The 15,964-nt window shown below is 38.7% G+C and overlaps 1 protein-coding gene across 12 annotated transcripts in view; it reads left to right on the top strand.

The window, feature by feature from the left end:
* The first annotated feature begins 655 nt into the window (after positions 1–655).
* abi2a (abl-interactor 2a) overlaps positions 656–15,964 on the top strand; it is a 33,147-nt gene continuing 17,838 nt past the window's right edge. For 4 of the 12 annotated variants that reach the window (XM_082174853.1, XM_082174857.1, XM_082174861.1 and 1 more), the window contains exons 1-2: positions 663–850; positions 15,643–15,810. In XM_082174853.1, coding sequence (XP_082030979.1) covers positions 734–850; positions 15,643–15,810 — 285 coding nt within the window. In that variant the 5' untranslated portion in view covers positions 663–733. Of the gene's footprint in view, positions 851–15,642; positions 15,811–15,964 lie in introns of all 12 variants that reach the window. The other 8 variants (XM_082174858.1, XM_082174862.1, XM_082174852.1 and 5 more) reach the window with 5 other exon arrangements.

Raw genomic sequence — 15,964 nt, 5'->3', positions numbered from 1 at the left:
CCTTTTAGTGCAATGGAAAGATCCATGTATTTTAAAGATTTTTCATGGAATCATAGATGCCAATATAAAGAACCTTTATTTTAAGAGGCACATTTCATTCATTTGATGAAGTGTAATGCATTCTTACAGGTTTTCTCATTATGAGTGATAAGTCATTTTAAAAAAGAAACTATAGTTGTCAAACTTGGCATTAATTAAAGAGATAGTTCACCCAAAAATGTAAATCCTGTCATCATTTACTCAACCTCAAGCTGTTCCAAAACTGTTTGAACTTCTTTCTTCCGCTGAACACAAAAGAAGATATTTTGAGGAATATGGGTGACCAAACAGTGATGGACTGCATTGACTTCCATGTTATTATTATTTTCCATATCTCACATTTACATGTAAATAAGATAGTCATTGAACATGCTATGCTATTATATTAAATATTATATTATATTATCATATATCATATTATTCTTAGAGGTTAATTTAGCTATCAAAATGATTGTCCATATATTATATTATAGTATATTATAGTATATTATAGTATATTAACGCAACATCACTTGCATAAATACGCAAACTCTTCACCATAGTAGGATTCGTAAACGCGCTTCCCTGCTTTCCCGAAAACTCAGCGGGAGGTGAAGCCGCTGCACTTCCTGTCGCTAATAGTTGAGCTGTGCGGGCGGGCGCGCGCGTGGAGTGAGTGAGTGAGTCAGTGAGAGAGAGAGAGAGAGATGTAAAGATGGCGGAGCTGCAGATGCTGCTGGAAGAGGAAATTCCAGCGGGTCGCAGAGCGTTACTGGACAGTTTCACCAACCTCGACAGAGTCGCCGAATACTGCGAAAGTAACTACGTACAGGTGAGCGGGCGAAGCGTTGCGAAGGAATGCTGATACGCGCTGTTTTTGGAGTTGATGTGTGCTGAAGTGTCTGCGGTGGCTGCTGGTCATCTGTTGAAGCTGAGCACCAACTACTAAATACGTACACGCAACTGCGGCTTCTCCTGGTTGAGAAATACCGTAAAAGTTTAGAGCACTCGTAGCTGAGGCTGTAAACCAAGCGAGTGCTACTTCTGCAAGAGATGCGCTCAGGTTTGCACTGATTGCAGCGCGTTGGTACTAGTAATGATTAACGTTACATGATGATCTGACGCACTGGAAAAACTTTGTTCTGTCTCTACGCGAGTAAAACATGCTGACAATTACAGTTCTAAACAACTCAAATGGAGTTTGTCACCTACATTTTGGCTTTATAGAAAGACGACACTTGATGTTAGTCATTATAGCAACAGTACTAACAAGTGGTGGAGGAATCTGACAGACTGCTAGATGCTTACTGGATGGTTCCATACTGATGTAATTTATGGCATAGGTTTAATTAACTCTGATTTCTGAAAGAAAAAAGTCCTCAGGGATTTGAATTGTGCTTGAACACAATTGCTAATCAATTCTTGAGATAAATTCTTAAATTCGTATTATTTATGGGCAGACTATCTGGATCGATGCATAAATGTTGCCGTAACGATTTCATTGACGTAGTGTCATGTTTTAGGACAGTGCTGCATTGGGTCAGTTTTGGTCGTCGACCATTATGGATTTTTTTGGGGGCCGATATTTTAGCAGGGTTACCGACGGCTGATATAAAGCTGATTTATATATCACACTATTTCCTTTAAAAATGGTAGATAACACATGCTGTCTTTTTTATTTTATTTTACATAACATTTACTAAATTAGACAAGTAATTTGAAAATCAATCAATATGAAAAAATGTTAACTTAAAAAAAATTAAACCTATAAAATAAACCTGATACTTGGATGTCAACCTCGATTCTGTAATCATTATAGTATTTTTCACAAAGTCAGAAATGCTTAAAAACATCAATAAAAAGGAGGTAAACACTGTAACAAACAGTGGACTCAACAGACTGGCTAGTCTTTGTGCACTGGAAATCATATTTTCTCAAATAGTGACCAGGTAACCCTGAAAATATTAGGGGAAAATGTCATATCTAGCCACTGAAGTGAAGAAAAAAGTAATATTTATAAAATGAATATTGTCGTTATGTTTAGATTCTTTTATAAATTACTTTGTGTGAGTGTAAAATTTTGGTTATACGGTATTTTGGTTGTACACACCTTGATAAAATTGCATGTAATCAGTTTATTTGCTTAGGAAAGTCGATTTTACTGCTGTTCAAATAGGACAGAAGACTTGTTCAATCTAAATACTTCAAGATGTGTTTAAAGGGCTAGTCTAGTGTTCAAAATGTTTCATCTTTTCTTCATCTGCAATACATTCCTGAAGCTGTTTGCCACTTGTGCTTGATAACCTAAAGCAGTTTTTTTGTGATTCTCAGTACTGATATCACTAAGCAGTTCATGGCAATATTTTCTAGTAGCGAGGCCCAGTTTTAAATATTTAGTTTCTTGGCTTTTAGAACAGAGACGTGAATGAAACGAGGGTAGTGTTCCTGAAGGCCGTTTTAATGGACCTTCTGTTGTATTTTCCATTTTACTTTCTGATCTTATAAACTAACTCTGCTTCTGGATATTATAGACTTGAAATGGTTATTAGTGATCAGTGACCATCAGTAACTTAACTCATAAGCCTAACTGAAATGCCACGTCATACGTGAACATTTGGAGCAATTCTGTGCATCCACAGTCCACAAACAAAACACACAGAGACTAGACTACTAACTGATTAGCTTAGCATGTTGCTAAGCTAATGATGTCATCCTCTAATAAAAGCATAAAACTATATGTAGATATAAATCTGTATACAGATATTACGTAAAAGTCAATTTATTCTGCAGTTTATAATTTGGGTTGTGTAATATATTTTAATGTTTTAATCTCTCAAAGGCCACATATAGCCTATATTTTAAAATGTAGGCCTACTTTATTTCTGTGATGGTAAAGCTGAATTTTCAGCATCATTAGGCCAGTCTTCAGTCACATTATCCTTCAGAAATCATTCTAATTTGCTGCTCAAACTTTTGTGCTGCTTAATATTTTAGTGGAAAATGGGATACATTTGCATTTGATGAATAGAAAGTTAAAAAGAGCTTTCCACTAAGAGCTTTCTGGAACTGGCTTCTTTTAAAACAATATATGCAGTGGTGTCTTTGAATTTGGCTAAACAAAGCAGCATGAGTTAGTCCTGGCTGCCTTCAGTAACAGCCTTCGTGTTGGGAGTGATCCTAATGCTGCCTATTAGAACAGGCAACAAGTCACTTTTTTATTTGTCTGATCTTGCCCTTGTTTTCAAAAGCGTATTTTATGCCATCTTCGTGTAGTCATATTAGATGTTCTCCGTGTGCGAGTGACGTATGATGTTCCATGTTATGATGTTCATCACTATGATGTTCCAGGCTGTTCCAGCTTGTTTCGATTATCTCTTGCGATATTAAGAGTCCCATTTTTAATTGGATCCATGTTTGTATGATGTGAGCTGGCTCAATGGCCCACTCTGAATCCTAATGGAATCTTGGAAGGTGGGGACGCCCTTCCAAAATGTTTGTTTTAATGGCAGCCATGGAGATAATGTAACACTTTTGACTTAAAGATTAGAGTGAAGTAGATGTAACTTGAACATTGAACATACGTCTTTGTAACGTATGTTCTTTCAGAATAGTTTGCATTGGGAACAAGCCTATGATGCCTAAAAATGCTGTCCTAGGTAGCTCATAGGTTTTGTACCAGAGCTAGAGAGGGAAGGATAGGAGTGAAAAAGGAGTCAGGGTTACATGCTTGTACAGATTATTAGCTTGGTCAATTAAAGATATGTCAGATTGTTTGGCTACATCACATCAGTTGCTTATCTTTATTAGACAAATCATATGCTTGATTTCATTCCCTCAATGAAGGTTTCTGGGCCTGCGTGTCTGTGAACATCAGCCGTTGGCTGAAGTGTGAAGTTTCAGATCATCATAGAAAGATAAAAGGCCTGTGGGCAATTTTTTATGTATTTAGGCCTAAGTTATTTGTGGTGGGGTGTCGTATCCATTCCAGGTTGTTCCAGCTTGTTTCGATTATCTCTTGCGATTATTAAGAGTCCCATTTTTAATTGGATCCATGTTTGTATGATGTGAGCTGGCTCAATGGCCCACTCTGAATCCTAATGGAATCTTGGAAGGTGGGGACGCCCTTCCAAAATGTTTGTTTTAATGGCAGCCATGGAGATAATGTAACACACTTTTCTTTGGGTTTCTTTTCCAAGTTGAGAAGGCGCTTGAAAATAGCTGTTTTTTATATTCCCCTAAGGAGAAGGGTTAGCAAATGACATAATTGATTTATTGGGATGAAATCATCAGATTTAGGTTTTGATTCATTGGGCTAAAGAGCACAGTGCTTCAACACCGCATTCTTGAATCTTTCACGGTATATGAAGTAGGGATGGGCATTCGATTAAATTTTCTTAGTCGATCGTCGGGAGAATTAACGATCGACTATCGATTAATCATTAATATTTTTATATTGAAATTCATTATTTCTTTAACTTTTTATAAATTAAAAATGCAATGAAAATACAAAAATACAGTTTGTTTGCCCTCGATGAGATCTTTATTACAAGATCATCAACTTGTGGCAGTGAAACTGGACGTTCGGTAGACTTGAAGATTCCTGCGGTGCTCTAAACCAGCGGAACCTGCAGCTGCGAGCCGGCGTTCTTAAACAGAGACCCATGGCCACTTCATCCGTTTTCTGTGATCGGATAGCTATCCGGTCGTGAAAAGACCAAATCTAAATGCCCTCCGAAACGCATTCGAGACGGATTTAAATCCGATCGCTCAAACCACTTCAGGAGGAGATCTGAGACGCATTCCAGACGAAACTGGACAAGAGTAAATTGGTTGTTGAAACCACATATGTAAATTTGACTTATCCCAAAAATGATAAGAAATATACGTGTGAGAGCGTGTAATAGGCTATATGTCATGTTATATACAGATATGACGACGCTACTTCAACACGCATCACCACAGATGAGCATCTATTCATCAAGCCAACGTGCAAACTATCGCAAATCAAAGTGAAAGTCATTCATCAACACACAATCATCTTCATTAAAAGTAAAGAACCGAAATGATCTTACCAGGGCTGTTGCCGCAATATCTTGTTGCGGTCTTTGATTTAGAAATTTTCGCTGATGATCAATAAAATGCAGCTCATATCAGTTGCTTTCGATGACGTGCAACAATTTAAATATGCATATAGCGCGGGAATTCAAGATCGGATTTATATCCGTTTTGCAAAAACACACTTATGTGACCAGGTGTAAATGGAATCGTTTTGAAAAATCAGATAGCTATCCGATCTGAGAAAACGCATGAAGTTCCCATAGAACTTCTGCACCAGTCTACTGATTTCTGTTGAGAAAGATAAGCATGTTGACATGATCTGGGATCAGACGCGACCGCAACCTGGTGACAGCCAGTCCAGCCGCCGAAAACACCCGCTCTGAGGGGACTGACGTTGCCGGGATGCGCAGGTACCTCCGCGCTAAAATTAATTCCATTGCTTCAAGACTCACACTACGCAACGCAACCTGCATTAGTTTAATCGATAACAAATAAACGTGATCGACGAAATTCTTAACGATCAATTATCGATCGTCGATTAATCATGCCCATCCCTAATATGAAGACAAGGGCAAATTCAGCCAATACCTGCTTAAAGGTAAATTAGGCCCCTTGCTGTTGGCAAGAGCTGCATTTTTAATGGTAAATTAGGCCCCTTCCAAAATTATGCTCTGAAGCAGACTGGGTTACTCCCTCACACAGCTCCAGACTACTTTTCCACTGGTTGCACTGGTGCTACCAACTTTCTCAGTTGATCGCACATGATTTGGTAGCACCAAGTCTTGCCGGTGTTTAAACTGCTCTCCCTAAAAATGGTGCGCTCATGCACGTTCAAAACATGAACACTCCAAATTCCAAAAACATGTACCAAATTGCAATAAATTGCCCTTAAATGGTCAAAATACACACAGATGTACAAAATCACCGTTTTGAGTATGTTCGTAAGCATAATGTGTATCCCATAATGTGTAAGGTTTTGTCTTAAGTGAACGTTAACAGTTAAAAAAGAAATTGAATGTGTAACATTATATTGGATCTGTGCATTCAGTCTTAAAGGGACATCAGAATAATCCTGCTGCTGCCTAGAAATCCCCCCACAAGAGTCACCCAAAGCGGGGATTTCCCCCATTTTTAAAATATGAATTTCAGGCCCTGAATTAATGTCTTTAAAAATCCTGATTGGAACATCCATATAAATAATTCTACATGATAAAAAGAAGGCTTCAAATAGATCAGTGTCAGGGATATGCCTATTGGCAGATTCTGCCTCCTGTGATCGACAATCGGTGATCGGCTCCAGATATCTTGATCGGAGCACCCTTTAATATCAGCCAATGTTCGCTCTAGCGGGGACGGACAAGTTAAAACTCTCTGTAAATGAACCCCCGGGTTTATCTTCTCCGAGTGTGTGATTGATTTGTTATTATTCAAAGAATGGGTTTGTATGTGTTGAACTGCACTGGCTGTACTCTGTACTCTGACCAGGACATTATCCCAAAGGAAAGTTTGTCAAGTCGATGTCAGTGTGAGTCTTCGTGAAGTATGCTTCTCCTTTTATGGACAGGATGGCAGTTGGTTTCTTTCATCTCCTGGCACCAGGACTCTTTTCTGTGAGGGCAAACTCTAAGACTACTTAATGGAGAACAAATATTTGCTTGTTGCTCTGCTTAATTTCTTCTCCTTGTATTGTTTGTGTGTGTCTGTGTGCGCTGTTGGGGGCCAGAGTGTATCAAATCAGTCCATATGTTATGTAAGGGATAATATTCATCCGATCATTAAAGTGGATACATTGACTTCACTTTCCCGCCGGAACACGCCCTTCAGCCGGACTGAGTGGCAAAAGAGCTGCTGCATGACTGGATTTAATAGGGGAAACTGTGAAAACACAAAGATTATCAGTTTAAACTAAAGGTTGGACTCTATAGTGTTCCTTACAACTTACCAAAGATCCAGTGATCCATGGATATTGACATGCAGCCAGGCTTCATGTCTCCTAAGTCCTGACTTTATATGTGCCTAATTTCAACGCCGGGAAAATGCATAAAGCAAATTTGCCTGTGAACGCTTTATATAAATACAATTTAAGTAGGTATATTGGCATATCGTCGACTCCAGCCCTAAAGCTTGTATAGTTTTTCTCAGTGTTGTTGATTGAATTGGTGAGTTGTCAACACAATAACAATACATTTTATTTATATAGGCTAGGGTATGATTTTACCCCAATATTCAACAGATTGACACAAAATGATGATGATGATGATGATGATGACGTTTCGCTGCCTGGAGTCCAGTTGTTTCTATGAATTGCAGTGATGCATTGGCTTCTCTGTTCTGTAGCTTTCAGCAGTCTGCAAAATATAGCCTACCTCAGATTTCTTGTCAAATTTGTACAGTCAATCTCAAAGCTTTTTTCCGTTTTAGATGTGTTTTGTTTGTTTTTCGCGGCATTCAAGCTGAAAGGTCTATTCAACAAAGATTGCTAAAGTCAACAGATTTGACTAATACACCTACCAATTGTCATTTTGACAGCCTTCTATATAATGGCCAAATATTTATCTTTCAGCAGCTAAAATTGCAATGCATCACTGGTTTCATGTCTCTGCTACCACTCCTATGTTTTGTGTTTTCCCACAAAATAAATGTATTTGATTTTAGGCATCACAACATTTATACAGTATTAGGATTCATTTTTGAGATTAGCTAAAGATTACTTTTAACAGTATTATTAAATTATTAATGTTTTTAAAGCTTAACTTTATATTAGTGTTAGATGGCAAAGGTAATTTAAATGTAAAAACAGAAGAAATGGGCACGAATAATTAAACATCTAAGATTGACACAAATTTAAAACAAATGTTGAGAACTGGCCCATATGCTTACAATATATTGTACGAAAAAATCACTGTAATATTCACAGTGTTGCTCAAGCCTCAATATATCTGAGCTCTATGTTGAGCAACACTGAATATTAAAGTGCTTTTTTCACACAAGACTTTATTTTGGGCCCCTAAACACCCTGAGCCTGTCGTGGCTATTTTCTTTTTGGCTGTGATGTCTTCATGCTGTGTGTTTCGAAGTCTGAATTATTTATTTATTTATTTATTTAAGTAATGCTGCTTCACTTTAGTTGTTATTTAAGTAATTATCTGAGCAAATTATAATTCACACTGGATTGTTTTAGCAGTAATCACATACTAGAGTAATTTGTTTGTCATAGGTTTAAAAAAATAAAATAATTATGGCTTCTCAGACATGCTTTTTAGTGCTTAGTCATTTTGATTGCATCATTAATGGCATGGAGACATTTAGAGTGTGAACCAGATGTATGTTGCCATTTGGAAAAAGGACAGCGAGGCCCATGTTTCACATTTCACTGTGCATTAATTCACCATCTGAGAGCGATTACAGCATATTAGGAGATTTTTGCATCCAGACTGAGCAGTCAGGCCTTACTGTCTCGTCCTTCTCCTCCACACTCTGTCCCTCACCCCTCTCGTGAATTTAGTGAGATGTAAAGCAGGCGTTTCTTTGTGAATTGTCCTCCAGCTTCATGGTGCAGTGCTGCCCTCTCCTCAGGCCAGAGAAACCAGACAACCAACTAGGTCAGAGTGTCAGGAACAGGCAGGCAAAACACTGGCTAAGAGAGCAAGACACAGACATACACACACAGAAAGAAACTGACAGAGATGGTAAGAAGGAGAGAAAGAGAGGGGGATGGAGGGAGTTTGTAAGAGTCAACAGTCAAGTCAATTCAAACTATTTATAGAGCACAATCTTACAGTGAGAAATATAAGATATTTTTGTTTGATCCGTGACCTGTTATACAGCATGCGTTAGAGCCACACGATTCTGGATAAATTGAGAATTGACTTCCATAGTATGGGGAAAAAAATACTATGGAAGTCAATGGGTGCCACTGCCGTCAACTGTTTGGTTGCCAACATTCTTTAAAATATCTTCTGTGTTCTTATCTTTTGTGATCTACAGAAGAAAGAAATTTATACAGGTTTGTAACAACTTTAGGGTGAGTAAGTAATTACAATTTAGATTTTTGGGTGAACTATCCCTTTAACTACATTTTCAATGTATTTTATGTAATCATTTTGAATTTAAAAAATTTGGGGTCAGTACATTTCTATCTGAAAATAATTCATTGAGGTTTCAAATAAGTGCTGTTTTTTTTTTTTTTACTTAACGCTGGCAACAAAATGGATTGGTTCGAAATCGGTAAGACGTGAGACTGACCGGCCGGTTAACGGTCCGAGCCGTTCATGTGGAAAATCGGCCCGTTCCATCTCTACATATTAGAATGATTTCTGAAGGATCATGTGACACTGAAGACTGGAGCAATGATGCTGAAAATTCAGCTTTACCATCACAGGAATAAATTACATTTTAAAATATATTCAAAACAGTTATTTTAAATCAGAAACATTTAAATCCTTAAACACAAAACTCTTTTTAATGGTAGGGTACACATACAAAATAATTATTGGTTATGTTAAAATGTCTGTATTGTGCATCCCTAGTTTTTATTTCTTAAAGAAATTTATTGAAAATGGTGTGTGTGTGCAGTGCCATATATCCTTTACTTTCAGCATGGCCAGTCTGCTGTCAGGTTCATTATCTGTGCTTAATGTTGGGTTCATTAAATCTTTGTTTCCCTGACAACAGATGCAGTAATTCCACTCAGACGGCTATTCACATTTGAGGCATTGAAACCTTTTACCAAACATGACCTGTAGTACTGTACATATATTTAAATCCATGTGCTGTTCATGTCTCTTCTGTCTCTGAACTCATGCTTGGTATAACAATAACAGTTATTTAAAAATGACACAGATCACCTATAAACTCTGCTGAAGCCACACACTTGCTTTCCACATTTGGTTGCTGCTTCTCTCTCTCTGTGTGAGTTTGTCATCATTACCGGCTCTAGTCTTGTATGTGGCTGATATACTGACAGGCAGCAGTTATAGTGACATGAACCATAATTCTCTTGCTGTACAGAGAGAACATCGTGCTGGGAGACAGATGCTTATATTAATTTGGCCAGTTCTGCATTCGTATGCTGGTGAAGATGAAAGAGAGATGAGTCTGTGTGTGTAGGAGGAGAGACGGTGTGGGCTGCTTTGAGTCTCACTTTAGTCTTCCACATCTGTGATAATACATCCTCAACTGCACACGTTCACATGACTACGCATCAGTGTTGTGGGTGCTGCTTTCAAACTCGCAGTTCATGTAGTCAAGCTATCCATTTGAAGCAGTTATATAAACTAAATCTTGTTAACTGTATAATTAAAAAGATAACAATTTAACACACACACACATTAATATAATATACATATACATACATATACAATTTATATATATATATATATATACACACGCAATTTTTTGCGTCTATAATTCACTTATACTTGCATTCATGTGTTTGGCTGCTAATAATCTTTTCAGGGGTTCAAATTCAAAGTTTACCCTGCCCAATGATCTATAATGAATTGGCTAGTGATGCTCAAGAGATATACAGTGCAGGGACTTCTGGGTACACTATTGAGCAATGATTTACGGCTGACCAATATACATTTTTGAATGGCTGGTAGCAATATATAAAAAGCAGTGGGTGGATGCAGTGTGAGGCCTATATATATACATAATTCACTTCACTTAGACACACATCTTGCTGAAATGCGTTTTGTTGAAAGCTTTATTGAAAAGAACCCTCTGAATGAACAGATTTGCTCAGTTGAATTGTACAGCACTACTTGAGACATCCTCTGACAGTGTGATTATTGCTTCAGCTAATTTGTAAGGTTCATTGCTTTCATTTGCACTGAGCTACAGTCACGCTTCTGAAATCGTAGTCAGTAATGTCACCGGCAGTCTGACACCCTGTTTGAAAAGCTCTTGCTGTTGAAAGAGGTCTCTGATGAGGTGAAAAGAGCTTTGAGCACTGTGCATTACCATGAGGAACAAAAGTGTCATCAGCGATTCTTGTTCTACCCACCTGTTCATTTTCAGTGTAATTATTTGAGTCATCCCTGAAAAATCTGTGTCCTTCTGCTGTGGCCAGTGCTGTGAGCATAGATTAATGAGCAGACTACCGTGTAATTACCCACGAGCCCTGCCTCCATTTGTGTGCGACTGAAACAGAGATGTACTTTGTTGGTGGGCTGAGCAGTAAATGACTCCTGTTGTACCTGCTCTCTTTTCCAGTGCTGTTCATATAACATCAAAGCAGCTGAAACAATGATCAGACGCCCATCACCTCTCCCAGACCTGCCCTTCAGACCCACCTCAGTGCAGGGGTCACAGATTTGTTTTTAAGACTACACCTGTTTAAGTAATGTCTATCACTCTTTATATTATTTGCTCCTCAGGCAATTACTGGAAACAGTGAACAGCTTAATTCTTGCGCACAGGGACCAATAAACAGAACACACATGCTAATGCTAAACTGAATGTCATAACGACTGCCCAGTGTGGAAATGCTCATTTACTTCTGTCTGTCCAGTCGTCCAGATTCACATATTAAATGCAACAACTAGTCAGAGCGATTGTCATCTCTCACATGAGAGAAGGCCAAAGTTATTGACATCTAATGCTATTTGTGTGTGTGTGTGTGTGTGTGTGTGTGTGTGTGTGTGTGTGGGCCTGTGGGGGGGAAAGAGCTTAGATTTCGAGAACTATTTGTATTAAGAAAACTGCAAATATATCTGGGATTTGGAAACTATTTATTATAATTTATATTTCTTTTATAGGCATTATGGTTCCCAGCCTGACAATAATACCCAACTTTGGTGAAAAAATGGTTTTAGTTGGAACTTGTTCTGAGATATGTCGATTTTTCTCTTTTTGTTCCTACTGCATCTTCAGTGTGTTTTTATTGAGTTTCCCGGATCTCTACTGAAAAGTGTAGGTGTGATAATATATTCAGTAGTTGTCCTCTGTGTCTCTTTGTCCACCTGAGCGTCTCTACATGAGCGGTGCTTTACAGCATTTGTGAGGGAGGGATGTGTTTTCTCTCCAGATGCGTCTTCTCATAGTCTTGAAGGTTCAGCTCTGTGTAGGAGGGTCTCTCCTCCCCCGCTCCCTCTGCTCAGATGTCATCAGCGTGGGTCAGCAAGCACTGCGTCTGCATATTAGTGTCAGTGTGTCGTTGTGTGTCCTGGGGGAGAACGGGCTTTCCTGGCCTATGCCTGCCCACTGTAAGCCCACAGCTTCTTCAGGGCCTGCAGTGTTTCAGTGCAGTAAACGCATGCAGTGGTGCAAATCTTTATGAAAATAAGTTAATCCATGCGAATGAATGATTTATTTTTCGTGTCATGCGTTTGGCTGCTTGTTAACTGCTCTGCTATGGTGCAGCAAAAGAGATTCAAATCAGGGCTGGTTCTCACAGAATGCGTTTTTGCTGTTAAAAAAGCGAGACGCACGTCAGTGAAAGGTCTAGAGACGCGTTTTTGTACTTTGAACTTGAGTGCCACGTTTTTAGAATGCCGTGTCATGCGCAAGACACTGCAAAAGACACGACCGCGAAGGTTAAAGATGTCCATCTAGCTTGTTTACATTGAAAAACAATGGAAAAGTAGCACAGTGGAATGGGAAAACGTGTTCTGCGTGAACAGCCCTCAAGATTATGAGTGGATGGAGGTTTTTTTTGCTGATAAACTGATTTATTAGCTTGACTGATTAGTTGGCCGATATTTCTCATTTTGATATTGCATCGGCTTATAATCATCTCTTTTAAATAATTTTGTGAATGTTGAATAAAGTTAATTTATTTTCATCTGTTGTCAAATTTGCTATTAGTTATTTGTATATAATAAATTTAGAGTTCTGACTTTAAATAGATTAAATTATTGATGATATCTTTTATTATTATTATTATTGAAGGTGCTCTAAGCGATGTCGGGAGACGTAACTTCTTGTTGACGTTCGAATTGTCAAACAAAACGGAGGCTAGCTAGACCCTCCCTCCTCCTCATCCCGTCTCCTCCCTCCTCCCCTCCCTTCCGGCATAAAGGAAAGTCAAAGTAGTCACTACAAACAAAGTTGAGTTTTACTGATACTTCATTTAATGTGTAATGTCGCCAAGTTAGATAAATGCTTTTATATATTGCAGAACAGAATGCAGAAAAAGAGAAACATTATCTTAAAATCGGTTATAACTATAGCTCCCATACAAGGACGCAATAATAGCAAGATAACGTTAGCTTCGCGTTTCCCAGTGAGCATAAACAACGGCGGCGTCGTAAACAAATTTAGTCAAAGTTGTCAATAGCCTATAAATGAACATTCAAATTCATAACAAACAGTGGGTGAAAACAATCATTCACACGAATTGTCGCCCTACTGTGAATTTGCTTGATCATTTACAATAGAGATTGATCGCTAGCTGCTAGAAACATATATGTTGTATTCACCAAAGTTAACGCTGACTGCATAGTTCTAGCTAATTGCATCCTTGTGTTGGTTTGGCGAACATGAACGTCAATTTAGAAAGAAAAATGGATTTACCTGTCCAGCAAAAACAGAGCAACCTGAACTCCGGATTGGAGTTCTCGGCACCTTTCGAAGGTTTTTCCGATGTAAATTTGGTACTTCGCTTTCCTTATCCTTGTCCCTCTTCTTTGCAATTTGTTCATCGGAACGTCGTCTCTTTGGTCGTGTGTCGGCCATAATTCAAACTTCCCTCTTCATGCTTCTCTCTCCTCCACACACCCCCTTCATGTGTACGTGCACTAACCCCCCAAACCCCATCCTCAAATACTTCTTGCCAGTTATTGGCTGGAACACTGTTTGTTGTGTTTCGTGGTGCGGGTGAGCCCAATTTGTTTTTGTTGCCGCTTGTGGAGCCTGTGGTGTCTACAGAGACTGCGTTTTTTTACAGTGTGTTCAGGGGACATGCAGCTAGCGGATAGTGAGATGTTTGCTGTATGTGACAAAAAAAAATTTGGCCTAAAAAACGTGTGACATCGCTTAGAGCACCTTTAAATAACTAAGCAAATAACAATTAATTACTATTTAGCATGGGTGTATAATCATATTGCTGTTGTCACAATTTTTAAAGTGTATTTTAATGGAGTGTGATGGTTTTAACTCTAGGACTGAATAGGTAAAAATTTGATTTATAGTCCAGGTGATATGTGCAAAATTTGAGGTGATATGTTAACTTTTTCATAAAAGCATGAAACTTGGTACTCTTGTACAGTTTGGGGCCCTGAACATTTTCAGAAATGGAGTCATCGCAAAAACGCCTCGTGGCGGCCATTTTACTGACTCCATTTCTGAAAATGTCCAGGGCCGCAAACTTTACCAAGTTTCATGCTTTTATGAAAAAGTGAACATAATTTTCACATATCACCTGGGCTATTAGTTAGAAGTCAAAGAAATCAATTTTCTCACAATTAAATTAGCGATGGTAGCTGGCATGGCATTAAATTACACTGTTAAATAGGCCTAACTGGTTAATATTGCTGCTAACCTATCAATAACAGCATTAGCAACACTGCTCTCTTGTCTGGCACTGAAAACTCTTTATTAGTCAACCTAATAATTGTGTGCTTGTTTGGGGTAGTTTGGGTTCCACAGTGGTCTCTCGTTGAGTGGTCTGTATATGTGTTCAATAATATAGTGCACAGTCAAAAATATGTCTGGTTATGTGTGGTGAATGTTCCCTCCTGGTACCATCCTGGGACAAAGACAGGAATTGTATTCAGAGACACTCACGTACGCTTTCTCTCTGTCAGGCTTGGGATCAAAGCCTGGGTCATGTGACTGTGCAGCTTGATGTCACAGAAGAACTGCTTAGATCCTGACATTCCACACCAGGGGCGTCGCTATACCCTTTTTACTGGGGCATGAGTAACATACAACTCGCACTGTGTCCCAGTGAAATATTACTGATAAATCCTTGTCTGACGGTGGAGATTACTGTTTACAGACCTGAAAATCATTTTCCCTGATAATATTTCTGCAGTCATCTCGTGTGTTTTCTATCAGCTGCTTAGTATTAGAACCAAAATTGCAAAATTCATATATTGGTGCTTGATGTAATTGATCAAACGGTTTTGTAAAAAGCTCTGGAATTGTTTGCAATTCTTCTGGACAGTTCACTTAAGCACTGATGTGGTAGATAAATGAAACCATTGTAAGAAATGAAACTTGCAAACCATTTGTCAGCAATGAAGCAGCTCTTTATTGTGCTTACAGCTTGTGAACAAACCTTTTTTTTTTTTTTTTTTGCTTGATTCTGACTTACAAGGTCCCATTTTGCTTTGTCAGGTTTTTGGACAACTATGTTGAGAACAGCTCCTGCCATTTGTTCATTCATTTGTTCAAAAGAAAAGCTTCAGCAAAAGCGTAGTTCAAGTTAATCCACAGGAATGGAGACATGCTACAAATATTTAGTGAAAGTCAGTCACAGATCCACTGAAGTAAGACTTTCAGACTAATTGTCCTGCACAAATCACTCCAGGTACTGGCACAGTTTGGCTCTAAAAACTGTTTTAATGGCTGAACAAATTTAATGGCACACTGACTGTTACTATTTTGTTTCTCCATCAGTCTCCAGACAAGCATGTCGCTCTAGAGGAAACCAAGAACTACACCACTCAGTCCCTGGCCAGCGTAGCCTACCTGATCAACACGCTTGCCAACAATGTGCTCCAAATGCTCGACATTCAGGCGTCCCAGCTGCGCCGCATGGAATCCTCCATCAACCACATCTCTCAGGTAACCTAGCGATACACCACACCCCTTCTTTAACCCTTTTCGGACGGAATAGTTTAACATGGAGAGATGGGGTAAAGTAATAATTACCAGAGCTTCTCTGAGATTTTAGTCCCGTCCGAATGTGCCAACTCGGTAATCATTACGGACTATGTCA

The sequence above is a fragment of the Leuciscus leuciscus genome, assembly GCF_965113295.1.
Source record: "Leuciscus leuciscus genome assembly, chromosome: 7".
NCBI classification, from domain to species: domain Eukaryota; kingdom Metazoa; phylum Chordata; class Actinopteri; order Cypriniformes; family Leuciscidae; genus Leuciscus; species Leuciscus leuciscus.
The sequence above is the reverse complement of the archived record's forward strand: the minus strand, read 5'-3'. Positions and strand labels throughout refer to the sequence as shown.